This window comes from Girardinichthys multiradiatus, chromosome 5 (assembly GCF_021462225.1).
Source record: "Girardinichthys multiradiatus isolate DD_20200921_A chromosome 5, DD_fGirMul_XY1, whole genome shotgun sequence".
NCBI lineage: Eukaryota > Metazoa > Chordata > Actinopteri > Cyprinodontiformes > Goodeidae > Girardinichthys > Girardinichthys multiradiatus.
The window spans coordinates 42959575-42975820 of NC_061798.1; the positions used below are offsets into that span (position 1 = coordinate 42959575).

A 16246-nucleotide genomic window follows, 5' to 3' on the forward strand; every position below is an offset into this window, starting at 1 on the left:
AACACACATGACATGTTTCTTGAAAACCAAGCCTCCATTTGAGACAGTCTTTCAAGTGAGACATTTTTATCTGCTTTTGCAACAAAGCCTCAAACTGTGATTTAAATCCTGTCATTTCCACCGTAAAAAATGAAGAATGTCAAAATTCAACTGCTTGTTTTAAATTTGGGAATATTATCTAATATTATAAATCTTTCACAAAACATCTCTTGCACATCCTTTGCTGACAGAATATCAACACAATGCACTGCGCCGCAGTATTATAATCTCATATTATGCATTTATTGTCATATTCTTACACTCGTGGAGTTTTACTGTGCTTTGCATCGACTTTTCCTCTTGCTAGCTTCAGACTTTTGATATTCAAAACTCGCACGGTGAGGAGCATACAGAAAGTCACCCTTTGTGATGCAAAGAACCATTATTTCTCCGATCGAGGACGCGTTGGCACTCTGTAATTCAGACAGCCTCGTCTTTCTCCTCTCAGCGACACAAAGCAGTCAAGGCAACGTCAATGCCAAACGGACCGCAGTGCGCACAGGCGAGAGGCTGCGCGCTCCTCTGCTGCGCGCACCATGTCCATCCCTGGAAGACGCAGGCAGTTTGGTCGCTGTTTAATCTGCTTTATATTGTTTTGTTCATGTTTTTATCTGCAGTGGAACTAAGACGAAAGTTTACAACAAGCGCGAACGATGTCGCGAATCTAAATAGATTACCCCTCTCTGTGCGTTGAGGTAAGTGCATTTGAGCGTTGGTTAAATTCATTTATCTAATAATTACTACAAATGACCTAGCATTTTACGGCTAAAACCTTATTTGATTCTAGTAAATTCAAGGAACTAGGTTTGTGTAACACTTTAAGTTCACTAGGCATCTTTGTTATGATATTCTTTAGTTATAATACTGAATTTTCAAGATTCGAGCTGAACCAGTCGTCTTGACAAATAGTTACAGATTCAGGATTTAGACTTTGTCCTGACCTAATTGTTGATAAGTTAATTTTAATGTGACCACATCATTAGTTATCATCATATCATTTATAAGAGTGCTTATTTCATGTACTTTTAAGGTTATTTTGTCCCTGATAGCGTCCCTGACAACCACATAAGTCTATGATTAAACGTAATTGAGTTTTAATGGCAACAAAAAATACTATTTGCTGTGTGGAAAAATGTTGAACAGGCAGATTTGTGTTTTTATAAATAGTCTTTTGAGGTTCTAATGATTCTTAGTTTGGTCTAAGAATTGCTCTTCCTCTGAAATGTGAGATAATTAAAGGACATTAACCCAATCATAGTGAAAGACTTCAGACATTGAGGCAATGTAGTATATCCTTGGAGGTTTAGTGGTTTTCCCACTAAACACTACCTTATGATCAGCAGTTTTATATGATAAGTTTTGTTTATAAGTTACTGTAGTATGCACAATGCATTCTGAATTTAAAAAAAGCGGTGAATTCATTTACATTATTATTAGCTGAACCGGAAAAAAGAAAAACAAAAGAAAAACCGCCAGAAATTGAATAGTCTGCTGTTCTTGGCTAAAGTAGAATATGTTTGACTGCTTTCATTTTTCAGTTTTTATGAGCTAAAACAAAAATGTCTGTACTAAATGTGCTAACCCGTCCAACAGAACATGAATTATAGTCATCATTTATGGCAGTTTATACTAGTGATGCTCAGACCCAGGTTTTTTTGGGTTCTGATCCAATCCGGATATCTGCATTTAAATATCTGTTGCTACCATTATTTTCTGATGCAGACTGGTTTTACTAAAGTATTTAGTGTTGTTAGTGAGCTGGGTTGTAACTTAATATAGACTATTGACAAAAGTATTGGGTCACTTCACCAAATCAATGAATTCTAGTGTTCCAGTCACTTCTATGGCTGCAGGTGTATAAAGTTTGGTGTGAAAAAACCTGACTAGCCTGCACAGTCCTGACCTCGACCTTGAACTCCTTTGGGATGAATTAGAGTGGATGCTGCAATTCTGGTTTTCCTATCAATCTATGAGCACCTAAACCTTGTGGAAGATGTTTACAGACAAGTTAAAGTTTCTGGCAATGGAGGGTGCATCAACAAACTCATATGGACCTTATAGAGAATAGGATGTCATCATAGTTCATGTAAAAGTAGACAGACATTTACTTTTGGCAATATTGTGTATTAAAAATACAAGAGGAAAACAAACAATCACACACACAGCTATTCTCAGCCATACAAGTGGCAACTATATAGATTCCTTCTGACTGATGAATACTAAAGCTTTGGAACAATCCTTTCATAGTCATCTTAATATCTTACAATACCACAGAACTGCTAAATCTGTATACTGCTGAGGCTAAGGAAAGGGGAAATAATAGTTAAAAACAGAAATTAAACCTTTGTAACTACATAACAGTAGTTAAAAGAGGCTACTGCTGTCAACACTTTGAGGTGTAAAGGTTTGATAAATGGTCTGAAAAGCCTCTACATCCAGTGACAGAAGCCACCTGGAACTAGATTTTCTGTCAGGAATGGTCAGTTATTCATAAGCCAAACTGTAATTAAAAGATAAAACAGTTTACAATTTTAGCCAAACATTGCAAAAAACATATGAAGATATGTCAGAAATTTGTCGGTAAAAGACAGACTTCTTGGCCATATGGCCCTAAATACGTTACTACTTGTCCCAAAACTTCATCTTGAAAATTGACGATTGTGCCATAACATTTAGGGGCAAGGAAAGGAACTTGGGCATGCTGTTTGACCCGGTGCTCTCCTTCGAGTCTCATGTAAAAGAGGTAACTAGGACTGTCTTTGATCACCTTTGGAAAATTGCTAAAATCAGACAGTTTTTATCCTTTGAAGATGCAGAGGTTCTTATCCACGTATTTGTGTCTTCACATATTGATTACTGCAATGCTCTCCTTTCCGGGTAACCGAGGAAAGGTTTTAGAACATTTGAACCTTCCATCCTGTGCTCTCTGATCACCTTTAATTTATCAGGCAGGCATGTTCTGCGGAGCTTTGTAAAGCTAAGCTAAAGACCCTTTTGTTCACCTTAACAAATGCTTTTAAATGCTCAATGTTTTAATGCTTGTTTTAGTATTTCCTTGTTTTAATTGTTTTAAACAGCAATGTTCTGTTTTATTGTTTTTTATTTTTTATTTTTCTGTAACTGTTCAGGGCTTTATTTGAAAGTGCTTTACAATTAAAGTTATTGTCATTAATATTATTAATATTATTAAATGTTTTGAGTAAAATGAGTCAGGAAATTCTTGTGATTCGCTGTTTTTTAACCTTAAACTGTTTACAGTATATTCTGCTTGGTCCAGTTGTTCACTAAAATAAAATAGAAAAACTGAGGATTTAAACCATTACTGGTCCAACTAATGAACCTATATTTTTTCTACAGGTTGGCTGTCAGCCATGAATGCGGATGAACTAAACATGACTCAAAAGGAACATATTCCATTTGAAGATGGACATTTCAACTGCTGTTCATTCATAAATGATGGGAATCTCTGGACATTGGATGACAGCACAAAACTGGTTGGAGTTCAAGTTGTTCTCATCCTCGCTTACAGCACAATCATCCTGTTCGGAGTCACTGGAAACTCCTTGGTAATTTATGTCGTCTATAAATTTAAAACTCTACGCACAGTGACCAACTTCTTCATTGTGAACTTAGCTGTGGCCGACCTGCTGGTGAATACGCTGTGTTTGCCTTTCACTCTTGTCTATCTTCTCTATGATGAATGGATGTTTGGTCAGGTGTTATGCTTTTTATTGCCTTTTGCTCAAGGCATGACGGTACACGTCTCCACCATAACTCTGAACATCATCGCTCTGGACCGGCACAGGAGCATTGTCCACCACATGGAGACCAAGATGTCTAAAGATCTGTGTGCTGTGGTCATAGTCATCTCATGGGCCCTCAGCGCCTTGCTGGCTAGCCCCCTTGCCATTTTCAGGGAGTATGGGTCCTTTAAACCTTCACCGGAAGAGTCCCTGCAGGTGTGCACAGAGAAGTGGCCAGACAGCAGCATGAATGGAAAGATCTACAGCTTCTCAATGCTTGTGGTTCAGGTGGTTATACCTTTGCTGATTAATTCTGTTGCATACATCCGCATATGGAACAAACTGAAGAAACACATGACATGCGGACGAAACGACAACCAGCGGAGGAAGAAGACCACCAAGATGATGTTGACCATGGTGGTGGTCTTTGCTGTGAGCTGGTTGCCTTTCCATGCATTTCAGTTGGCTATAGACATTGATAACAATATGCTGAATATGAAAGACTTCAAGCTGGTTTTCACACTGTTCCACATCATGGCGATGTGCTCAACCTGCGTCAATCCCATCCTGTATGGGTGGATGAACAACAACTACAGGACGGCCTTTTTGTCTGTGGTCAAATGTTACAGGCCTCTTGGTGTCAGATATAGATCCTCGAAAAACAGAGAGAAGCAAAAAGATGACGACAGGGACTGTACTGACTTCCGTTCAACAAATCTCTGACGTGAAAAGGGAAATATTTACGTGCTTACTCAAAATGTACAGTGCCTTGTAAAGATAGTCATGCCACATTTATACATCTGTCATGTTACAGGCAGAAACTTCAATTTATTGTATTGGGATTTTATTGGATAAACTAAGGTAAAGAGGTGCATAGTGAAGTAAAAAGGAAAATGATACATGATTTTAAACCGTTTTTACATATCATGATCTAAAAAATTTGCATTTGTGTTGAACCCCCTAAACTGGTGGAACCAACTGCAGATAGGAGTCTTGGGGTTGGTAAATAGTCCACCTCTGTGTATTTTTATCAGAGTAAATAAAGCTGCATCTCATGGAACACTGTTCAACTGTATCATGGTAAATAGAAAGAGTATGGCCCAACAGCATACTTGGCAAGACATGGTCAACCCCCTTAACCGACAGGCCAGGGAGGTAAAGCATTATTCAGAGAAGCACCAAAATGGAGCCATGGTAACTCTGGAGGAGCTGCAGAATTCCATGCCTCAGGTAGGAGTGTATGTTGTGTATGTCTTATGGAAGAGTGGCAAAAAAAAAATCATTGGAAGAAAGCCATACAGAGTCATGTTTGCAGGCCAATTGGAAGAAGGCACTGTAGTCAAAAAAGAACAAATATAACTTTATGGCCAAGATATAAAACTGTATGTATGGAGGAAAACTAATGCTGTGCATCACCCTGAACACACCATCATCACAGTGAAACATGGAGATGGCAGCATCATGCTGTGGGGAGGCATCTCCTCATCAGGGACAGAGAATAAATAACTGGAAAACTGATGAGCATAAAACAGGGACACTCCTAGTAGAAATCCTGTTAGAGACTGAAAAAAAGACTACTCGGGTGGAGGAACAACAACGCTAAACATACAACCAGAGCTACAGTTTAATGATTCAAATCAAAACATATTCCTTTGTGAGAATGTCTGAAATCAAAGTCCACACATAAACAAAACTGAAAGTCATTGGCAAGACTTGAAAACTGATGTTCATATATACTCTCAAACCAACCTGACTGATCTTGAGCTATTGTGCAAAAATCTCAGTCAGTAGATGTGCAAAGCTCGGAGAGACATACTCCAGCCAAGGGTGGTTCTCCTAAGTGGTTCTCCTAAGTACTCAAGAGCTATAAAACACAAAGGCATGCTACATTTTTGGAAATTTTGAAAACTTTAAAAACCATGTATCACATTCCTTTCACTTTATAAATTACGCACTAATTTGTGCCAGCCTACCACATAAAATCCTATAAAAACACATTCAAGTTTGTGGTTATAATATAAATAAAATGTGGAGAAGTTCAAGGTGTATAAAATATTTGCAGGACACTGTATGTCTTGTGCTTTATGCGCAATGAAAATAACTTAAAATATGTGGCTGTTTAAAAGTTTTGCATGAATGTGTCAGCACTATTATTGGTAGAACAGATTTTTGTTTTTAGGCGAAACCTTAAAAATGTACGTTTTTGTGGACAGTTTGCAGTCATGTTCAGATGCAACTTTTGTGTCAGAGATATTGTTTTATTTGAGAACTATAAGTGGCATTATGTTTGCAAAATCTCACATTTATTTGTGTTTTGCAATTAAGGAAGCTTTTGGTTTTGCAATCCTTCAAAGCTCTTTGAACAGCAGTAATTTCAAAATGTTTTAGAGTTTCACATTGGAGTTTGGCTTTGTACTCTTTAGTCCAATACCAGACCATTTAAAGAGAATGTCTGGTACTGTATGCAAAGACTTCTAAATTCAAGAGTGAAACCGGCATTGTGTCTTTATATATCAGTTTTAAATTGGATCTTTCTTTACTTTGTTACCAGGAGTTTGACAAAAAGTAACAATTTGACCTGGCAAATCCTGCCCTTTAGTAGATGACCTACCGATCATTCAGTCTGCACCAAGTATGAGAATGCTATTTCTCAATGACCTTCTGTTCATGTGCTGATCGTTTTTGAAGTCTGACATGTTCTTTACACATTGCACAAAACAATTTCAGGTAAAATTATTAAACAGAAAGAAATTGTAAAGCAGCAAAGTAAAAAAAATTGAAAGAGCTTCAGAAAGCTTGAAAAAGTTATTGATCAATTGCACTTTGAAAAATTTCAAGAAAGTCTGGCTTCTTTAAGGGGAATAAAAATAAGTTTGGCCATGCAATAGTTTTTCATACAAAGAGCTTGTGACTCAAAGTTACTTTAAATTAAGTCGCAGGTTAAGGATTGGTGGATTGACAGATTAATCAGTGTTAATAGTTTTATCTAATAGGAGAACACATGAGCAACTGGTTCACTTTTGCATGAAGTTAATTGTTTGACAGGCTTAAGATGCCTCAAAGCTGATGTGCTGCAGCACCAGAGTCAATTTTTTAAACTAACCGCTGACAGAGTTGTTGGAAAGGACTTTCTATTAGTATAAAACTTAATATGTGACAGGATTATTACATTTTGCAGCTTGAAATGTTTCTTTATTTTGTCTGGATAAAAAAAAAAATGTGTGTTATATTAGCAAGTAAACAATTCAAAGAATAAGGAGAAAAAATGATAAAATCTTAGCTTTTTGTGACTCCCACTGTCAGTACAAAACATAAATAAAATATGCAAAATAAAGCAGTTTATCATGGTAATATTCTGATTTTGCACATAATTCAGTAACAAATTATCTTGGTTTCCCTTTTAAACTATCAAGCATTTCAAGCCTTTATCCTGACTTTGCATAAATGAAAGTTTCCCTTAGGTCTCAAGATTCCATTATTTCATAGACTAATGTCAAAACAAAAGCAGTACTGAATGGTAACTATAAATTTGACAGCATGCAAACTTCCATGATCTCCACCTGTTTGTATGTGCAAAATAAAGAGAAATTATGCCTCACTAAATATGAAGAGAAAAGGGTATATAGAAAAAAAACACCATATTTATAATAATGGCACAACTTAATTTCTGTATTAAGTCAAAAACCTATGTCAGTTTTTCTCTGTTCCAGTTTGTTTCAAGTAGGCTTTAATACATTTTTGATCACAAATGGACATTCTATTTGAATCTCTTTTGAATGCATGATGTTGTCACTGGTTCCTTACGTTACTGGTCTTGTTCTTTTCGATTGTAAATTCAAAACCTCACTGACAATTAAAGAATACACCCAGCCACTTTAAGAAAACCTGTCCGTTTGCTTGTTTACTAAAAAAGCAAATCAGCCAATCACATGGCAGCATAAATGCATTAAGGTATCTAGTTGTGGTCTAGACAACTTGAAGTTAGAACCGAGCATCAGAATTGTTAAATAAAGAGAATTTAAGGAACTTAAACAACCGAGTTGGTGCCAGATGGGTTGGGCTGAATATTTTTGAAACTGCTGCTACTAGGATTTTAACACACAACTGTCTCTCAGATTTACAGAGGATGGCCCAAAAAGACAAATTATCCAGCGAGCAGCAGTTGTTTGAACCACAATGCCTTTTTGATGTCCACAGTTAGAGGAAAATGGGCAGACAGCATGTTGTGTGTTCAGTGAACATACAACATTCTGAACCTTAAAGCAGGTGAACTTCAGCAGTGGACGCCTGCAGCAGGTACCACTCCACTCAGCCAAGACTGAAGCTACAATTTGCACAATTTCACCAAAACTGGATAATAGCACGAGCATGAGTTTACTGCTCTCCAGTGGCCTCCACAGTTACCAGATCTTAATTCAATAAAGCAGCTGTGGGCTTTGGTGGAATTGGAGATGCGCATCATGGATGTGCAGCCCGCAAATCTGCGGCAACTCTGAGATGCTATCAGCGATCAGAGGAATCCTTCAGAACCCCGGTTAAAAGCATTCAGCCTGTTCTAAAGACAACAAGGTTGTCCAACCTGGTACTAGCAAGGTGTGCCAGTAAAGTGGTCGGTGGGTGTTTGTGTGTATAGAATGATTTTATTTATTTAACATTTTACCATGCTAATTCAAATCTGAAAGGTGCAGCAACCCATTTTGCTGCAATCAACAGAATAGGATAGTACACATTTTTTCAAAAATAATTACATATTGAACATCACAATTTGAGGCTAAGCTGCTTCAACGTCATATAAAAACCAATTGGAGTCCCTCTGCTTGTTCAGCCATCTCAAGGCTATTTGAGGCAACTGAATGGTAGTTGTGATGAACATTCAATCTTTTTCTGATTAAACTCACAACAGCTGGAGTCAGAGTGCACGCTGGATTAGATTACAACTATTCAATGCAAACATTTTTCTGAAGCTTGGAAATACTTTGTTATGGCAATTTAATGTCCATAAAACTTGTTTTGCTGTTTGTTTATGGGAGCAATTACTTCTTAGAGCCTGATTTCAAAATGTTATTGATTTACAAATGTGAAATGTTAAAAATGTTGTTTTTTTTCTTGATGAAGAACTCAGTAATGCAGTCAGGAATTCATGTCATTATGGATTAATTTGTTAATTTATAACTAATCAATGAATGTCCATCAGGATCCACACAGTGTAAAAAATCTTCAGAAATTAATAAAAGATGGCAGACATTTAATATCTAAAGGCATGAGTAACATTATTTTTAACATGACTGTTGATCAGTTAGGCTACGTTTGCATGAACTGTCTTAAAATTGTCCTGTTTTTCTATGTTTGAGGAGCAAATTATTTACATACTTTTCTTATTTTCATGCAGTATGCATTTTAATCTTGAAATGTATTTTAAAGTGTTCCATCATGGCTCATTTAGTTTTTTTCCATCAGATGATCTGCCTAATTACACACTAAAGGTCAAGTGAAGGAAGAATTATTTTACCAAGGACACAAAAAAAAAGTGTCATTGCTTGTCCCGATTTTTTCTTTGTGATTGTGAAGTCCTGAGGAAATTATTCAACACCACTCATCCATTATGCAATAAAATAGCACTCATTAAGATTTTAGAATTACAAAAAAATGTCAAGAGATCAGTATCTATCAAAAGTGTTGGAAGAAAGAAAGAATTGTGAAGCAGCAACAGGATTATGAGCAGCCAAGGTTCACTGAGGGAGTGAAGACTGGCCTGTGTGATTTGATCCAACAGATGAGCAACCGTGCCTGAAATTACTGTAGAAGGTTAATTCTGGTTGTGATAGATATCCCATTGGGTATTTGTAAGATGTGCTGGACAAACAAGTCCAATCCATCCAGGCTCCACCTCAGAACTTTCAGGACTTCTGCTAATGTTTGTCCCTGACAACACGACACACTTTAAGGGGTTTAGTGAAGTCCATGTCTCAATAGGTCAGCCCTGTTTTAGTAGCCAAATAAGGACCAACAACACTGTCTGGTGGGTGGTCCTAATGTTATGCCTGGTTGGGGTAAATTCTTACATAAACAGATGACAGTAACATCATCTTGTTGAGGATAGGTGTATGTTTCTGCGAACTGAGTTAGGTCTTCCCCAAAAACTGCATACCTTAAAGAGGTCTTGCTCTGGTTGGGTTGAAATGATAAGACACCCACCAAGCAGCTGCTAGATGAGCAAAGGTTCTCTGCATACAGGCTCAACAAAACTATTTGTGTTTGTGAAAGGGTTTCCAATAAGACAACAGTTTTATTTTACGTTTTTCAAGCAATAATGATGGTGTTGTTCTTATGTTTCAGCCAATTTGTAACTGTTTGTTAATTTGGTCCAATTTAAGACTACAGTCTCGGTGGTACAAGATTGGAGCTTTCAGTTTCAGAACCTAATCAGGCATTCGCAATTGACTTCTGCAGATTATGATCACTGACATTTTCTGCATTGTGAATAAAATAAATCATACACTCTGAACTATAATGAGTATTTCTGACAACACCAGAAATTCTGGCCTTGGCACATATTTGTCTGCTGAGCAATCTATTCAATCCTTGTAGTTAATTGCAGATTACAAAACAAACAAAGAAACAGTTTTCCTGGAGTTCAATTCCAAGCAAAGAAACAGAAATGAAAAAGCCATTGGACAGCTTTCAATGCCTGGGCTTCTACTTCTTTTTCTTTATTTAAAGCATTTTACTTCATAAAATGACAGCAAAGAACCAGGTTATTCCTGACGTGGTTGGCTTTACCACAACCTTAGCCGGACATCAGGAAGGCTTAAAAACAAATTTGAAATGGCCTTTTCACCCTAATTCAACTGGCAACAGATTGTAGCACCAATATGGAGCGTTCTGAAAGAGCCTTAGGAAACATCAATGACAAGACAGCAGAAACCAGGAGAAGAGTCCGTGGAATAAAGGAATATGGCACTGTTTGTGTGAAGAGAAAGTTATGGACTCCTAAAAGAGACAGAGGAATACAGGTCCTTCTCAAAAAATTAGCATATTGTGATAAAGTTCATTATTTTCCATAATGTCATGATGAAAATTTAACATTCATATATTTTAGATTCATTGCACACTAACTGAAATATTTCAGGTCTTTTATTGTCTTAATACGGATGATTTTGGCATACAGCTCATGAAAACCCAAAATTCCTATCTCATAAAATTAGCATATCATTAAAAGGGTCTCTAAACGAGCTATGAACCTCATCATCTGAATCAACGAGTTAACTCTAAACACCTGCAAAAGATTCCTGAGGCCTTTAAAACTCCCAGCCTGGTTCATCACTCAAAACCCCAATCATCGGTAAGACTGCCGACCTGACTGCTGTCCAGAAGGCCACTATTGACACCGTCAAGCCAGAGGGTAAGACACAGAAAGAAATTTCTGAACGAATAGGCTGTTCCCAGAGTGCTGTATCAAGGCACCTTAGTGGGAAGTCTTTGGGAAGGAAAAAGTGTGGCAGAAAACGCTGCACAGCGAGAAGAGGTGACCGGACCCTGAGGAAGATTGTGGAGAAGGGCTGATTCCAGACCTTGGGGGACCTGCGGAAGCAGTGGACTGAGTCTGGAGTAGAAACATCCAGAGCCACCGTGCACAGGCGTGTGCAGGAAATGGGCTACAGGTGCCGCATTCCCCAGGTCAAGCCACTTTTGAACCAGAAACAGCAGCAGAAGCGCCTGACCTGGGCTACAGAGAAGCAGCACTGGACTGTTGCTCAGTGGTCCAAAGTACTTTTTTCGGATGAAAGCAAATTCTGCATGTCATTCGGAAATCAAGGTGCCAGAGTCTGGAGGAAGACTGGGGAGAAGGAAATGCCAAAATGCCAGAAGTCCAGTGTCAAGTACCCACAGTCAGTGATGGTCTGGGGTGCCGTGTCAGCTGCTGGTGTTGGTCCACTGTGTTTTATCAAGGGCAGGGTCAATGCAGCTAGCTATCAGGAGATTTTGGAGCACTTCATGCTTCCATCTGCTGAAAAGCTTTATGGAGATGAAGATTTCATTTTTCAGCACGACCTGGCACCTGCTCACAGTGCCAAAACCACTGGTAAATGGTTTACTGACCATGGTATCACTGTGCTCAATTGGCCTGCCAACTCTCCTGACCTGAACCCCATAGAGAATCTGTGGGATATTGTGAAGAGAACGTTGAGAGACTCAAGACCCAACACTCTGGATGATCTAAAGGCCGCTATCGAAGCATCCTGGGCCTCCATAAGACCTCAGCAGTGCCACAGGCTGATTGCCTCCATGCCACGCCGCATTGAAGCAGTCATTTCTGCAAAAGGATTCCCGACCAAGTATTGAGTGCATAACTGTACATGATTATTTGAAGGTTGACGTTTTTTGTCTTAAAAACACTTTTCTTTTATTGGTCGGATGAAATATGCTAATTTTGTGAGATAGGAATTTTGGGTTTTCATGAGCTGTATACCAAAATCATCCGTATTAAGACAATAAAAGACCTGAAATATTTCAGTTAGTGTGCAATGAATCTAAAATATATGAATGTTAAATTTTCATCATGACATTATGGAAAATAATGAACTTTATCACAATATGCTAATATTTTGAGAAGGACCTGTAGATGAATCCATGAATCTGTGCATCTTGAAGCTGCTGTGCTGTACTGCAGAGGTGTGAGACTACCTTGCTATTTACCACAGTGAATTCTTCAGTCTTCAGTTTCAAGAAATAAACATACACTGTCCCTCTCTCCCTCTGTCTCATAGCTTCAGGGGTTTGGTGCTGCTTCTCTTTACTGGGGCGCTTGTGTTGGAAATGTGGTAGAGCTAAACAATATTGGCAAAAAATTTAATTGTTACATCATTGTTAAATATTGTCAGGATGAGATGGATTTAGGTCAAGCTAGGACATTGTGATGTCCACACTACTCTCCTTGAGCTTTCTTGACTAAAGTCTATATCTGGTGTGAGCATTATATGTAATTACGAATTAGCTTAACCTATAAATGTGTACAGCATTTGTTAATATTTAAAACTCTTGTTCATAAAATTAAATAAAAGGCATTGAAAATCAATTCAACTGGAGTTTGAATGCATGGCCCTTGAAGTATAATTGTCTACAAAATATTGCTTTGAAGCAGCTTTCTGTGATTGTGATGTTGTACATTTTAAACTTGCGATGATAACTGCGGTTTCATATATTGTGCAACTCTAAAATGTGAGCAGCCTAGACCCATTTTCAACAGAACATTCTTATAAGATTACTATCATGGTATCCACCTGTGTATAATTAATATGCCTGCATACATGTGTTATATAAAATCCTTAGCTGAACAAGGCATTTTGGGAACAAACGTGGCACCACTTACCTGTGACTGCTGGTATATGAACATTGTTTTTGGTCTGGTTTATCTGGAAGGGGTTGAGAGGGAAAATCTTACCGAAAGAAGAACCTTGATAATGCACCAAACACTGATACCCTTTTTAACCGTCCAGTGTGAGATTAGAGCCAGTTATCTGCACCATTTGCTGACAAGAAGTTTGATTGTGTTGAATTACACATTTGTCACAATTACATAAACTTCCGTGTATTTATAGATTGTATATGATAGAAAAATAAAGTAGTGCATAGCTTTGAAGTGGAAGAAAAATGATACATGGTTTCCATTATTCTTTACAAACAAAAATCTGAAAAATGTGGCATACACTTATATTCACACCTCATGGGGTCATACTTTAGAAAAGCACTTGTTCCTGAAATTGCAGCTTCGAGTCTTTTGAGGTTTGTCTCTACCAGCTTTGCACATTTAGAAACTGTAGTCTTTGCACATTTTTCTTTACAAAACATCTCAAGCTCAGTCAGATTGGATGGAGAGCATCTGTAAGTAACAATTTTCAAGTCTTCCTTTATTGAATTTAGGTCTTTACTTTGACTAGGCGATTCTAACACATTCATTGATCTAAACAATTGTACTGCTGCATGGGCTGCATGTTTAGGTTTGTGGTGTGTGCTGGAATGTGAACCCCCTCCTTAGTCTCAAGTCTTTTGCAGAGACCAACAGGTTTCCAACAGGTTTTCTTCTAGTATATTTCCCTATTTGTAGCTCCCAACAACTCTAACCAGCTTTCCAGCCACAGCTGTAGAAATGTATACAGCAGCAAAATGTTATTGAATAATTAAACATACTTAAAACTTACAAAAACTGAAACACAGAGGGGAAAAAAACTCATGTGGCAGAAGAACAAAGCTGAACTGTAGAAGGATCTGACAAGAAATGAGTAACACAAGGAGACATAAATGCTAAGGAGGTTGATTGCTGGGACTAGGATCTGGTGCCTCAAATCAACAGAATGTGTTGCAGCTGGGGGGAAACATGGACAGAGGAAACTGAGGGAATTTGACTAGAATAAACACATAATGAAGAGAAACTAACTAAACAGGTGATGAAAGGATCTACCTAATGAAAAGTTAGACTAAAATACAAATTAAAATCTAAATACATTGAAATTTAAAGAACAGAACATAAATAAAAAACACTTGTTTGCTGTGGCACCTGTGTGGAAAACTGCAAAAAGGACTTATTTTGGCTTTCTTTTAACGTCTTTCTTCATCCTGCTACTCCATAATGGCCAAAGTTCTGTCGGCAGATTTTCCTAACCGAGTTGCAGATCTCTGCAGCTCCTACAGAGTTTTACCATGGGCATCTTGGCTGCTCCTCTGATTAATACTCTTTTTACTAATTTGGTAACTACGCGTGACATTTGGTTGCACTGGATTTCATTTAAAGGCCACGCATTGCAGATTTTTTATTCATAAAACATTTTGCATCCACCTCCTAATATTGCACAACTTTGACCAAGTTGATAACTTTGACCAAAAATGCTACAGAACCACTTGATGGTTTTAAATATAATGACAATAGAATGAGCTGTTTTAACAGGATGACAATAGTGTCATCTTGTTTTAGATATCCTGTTTTAGATAATGTAATAAACCTTTTTGCACCTTATATATTTTTTTATCTTTTAATGTCAATCAACTACTAATTGTGTGCTTTATAGTTTTGAACAGTACCTGTTTTCCATATTTTTCACAAAAATAGAAAAAAGCAAGTAACTGTATTTTTATCTCTGGATTTAGAGGTTTGAAGCTTTTTTTGTAGTAAAACTTTATTAATAAGTTTTCTTTAAAATATCTTCCTAGATATATACCTGTTTACTCTGTCTTGCTGTTGTGACAATTCAATTTTTACCTTTAGGGATGAAGAAACTCTTAAAAAAATAGAAAATCTTATCTTGTTTTTAAATTGATAACAAAATAAACTAATGCTTAAGTAGCAAATATTTCCAAATCTTAATAAGTTACCTGTGGGTTTTGCGTCTATAATTAGGTTTTTTAGCAGGAGCAATGGCAGAAATGCCTCACTAGATTGTAAAGTTTGCTGACCTCATAAAAACACACAGAAAATCTCAATAAAATACATTGCTGTTTTTGTTTTTCATTGGTCAGTTCAAGTGGTATGGATACTTTTGCAAGACACAACTTTAGCATGGGCGTTAACTAAAAGTAGCGGTTTATAAGCTCTTCATTTTTCTGTGCCATTTTAAGCTGTGGAGATCCTGTTGGACTGTCACTTAGGCACTCAGTGTCATTATCACTAAGGCAGCTTCTTTCAGTTAGCTATTGTATGCATTCTTTTCAGTCAGGAGAATTTGTGTTTACTGTATGTAATCGAGTTGATATAAAGCTTTTGCAAGCATCTTTTACCCAATAATAGTTTTAGCTTGTGGTTGAGAGAGAGGTGTTGTGTTTTGACTTTGAGGCAAACAGACATGTTTATGTAGTTATCTGTTATTTAGGTTGCACCTTGACATTTACCAGAGTTTGTACAGGGAGAAAACAGCAAATGGACACAACAGGACACTACAACAGGCTTTCTTGGAAAACTGAAGAATGCAGTCCCTCCCCTATCCTCCCCTGTCTTTGTTTGAGGGTTGTAATGGCCACTCTTTGCTTCTACGGTGATTATGCCAGTGTTCAGGTTTTGTAGAGCTCTTCCTGTTGACCATTTCCTCACTAATTAACTTTGCATGTACGTGAGGAGCTGAGGGATTGAGGCATTAGATGCTGGTCTCCATTTTTAGAAAGCTATTGATAGCGTATTCAGCATTGTGTCAATAATTGTTTCTTTAGATGTCCGACATTATTGAGCAGCTGGTCCCTACACAAAGCTAACCCTGAGGATGGGGGCAGTCCACTCACTGATCAAGTAAAATTAACAAAAGCTTAGAAAGCAAATTTAATTTACCCTTCTTCACTAATGGGTCTTGTCTGTGGACTTTTAAAGATACAATTGCTTAAAGTCATTCTCCAAAAACTCTTTTGGCTTTCAGCCCATATGTATTAATATTTGATTAATGTCCTTTTGTATGTTAAAGCATAGATTTGTCTAAATGGATTCG

The 16246-nt window shown here is 37.5% G+C and overlaps 1 protein-coding gene across 1 annotated transcript; it reads left to right on the forward strand.

Moving 5' to 3' along the window:
* Positions 1–299: 299 nt before the first annotated feature.
* Positions 300–8968, forward strand: npy2r (neuropeptide Y receptor Y2). Its single transcript, XM_047366368.1, has 2 exons — positions 300–734; positions 3397–8968. Exon 2 carries the CDS (start codon positions 3411–3413, stop codon positions 4503–4505), a length of 1095 nt encoding a protein of 364 aa, XP_047222324.1. The 5' UTR covers positions 300–734; positions 3397–3410; the 3' UTR covers positions 4506–8968.
* Positions 8969–16246: the final 7278 nt, after the last annotated feature.

Bases quoted from the DNA above. Each gene is read 5' to 3' on its own strand.
- npy2r (XM_047366368.1), top strand. From the start codon at position 3,411: ATGAATGCGGATGAACTAAACATGACTCAAAAGGAACATATTCCATTT.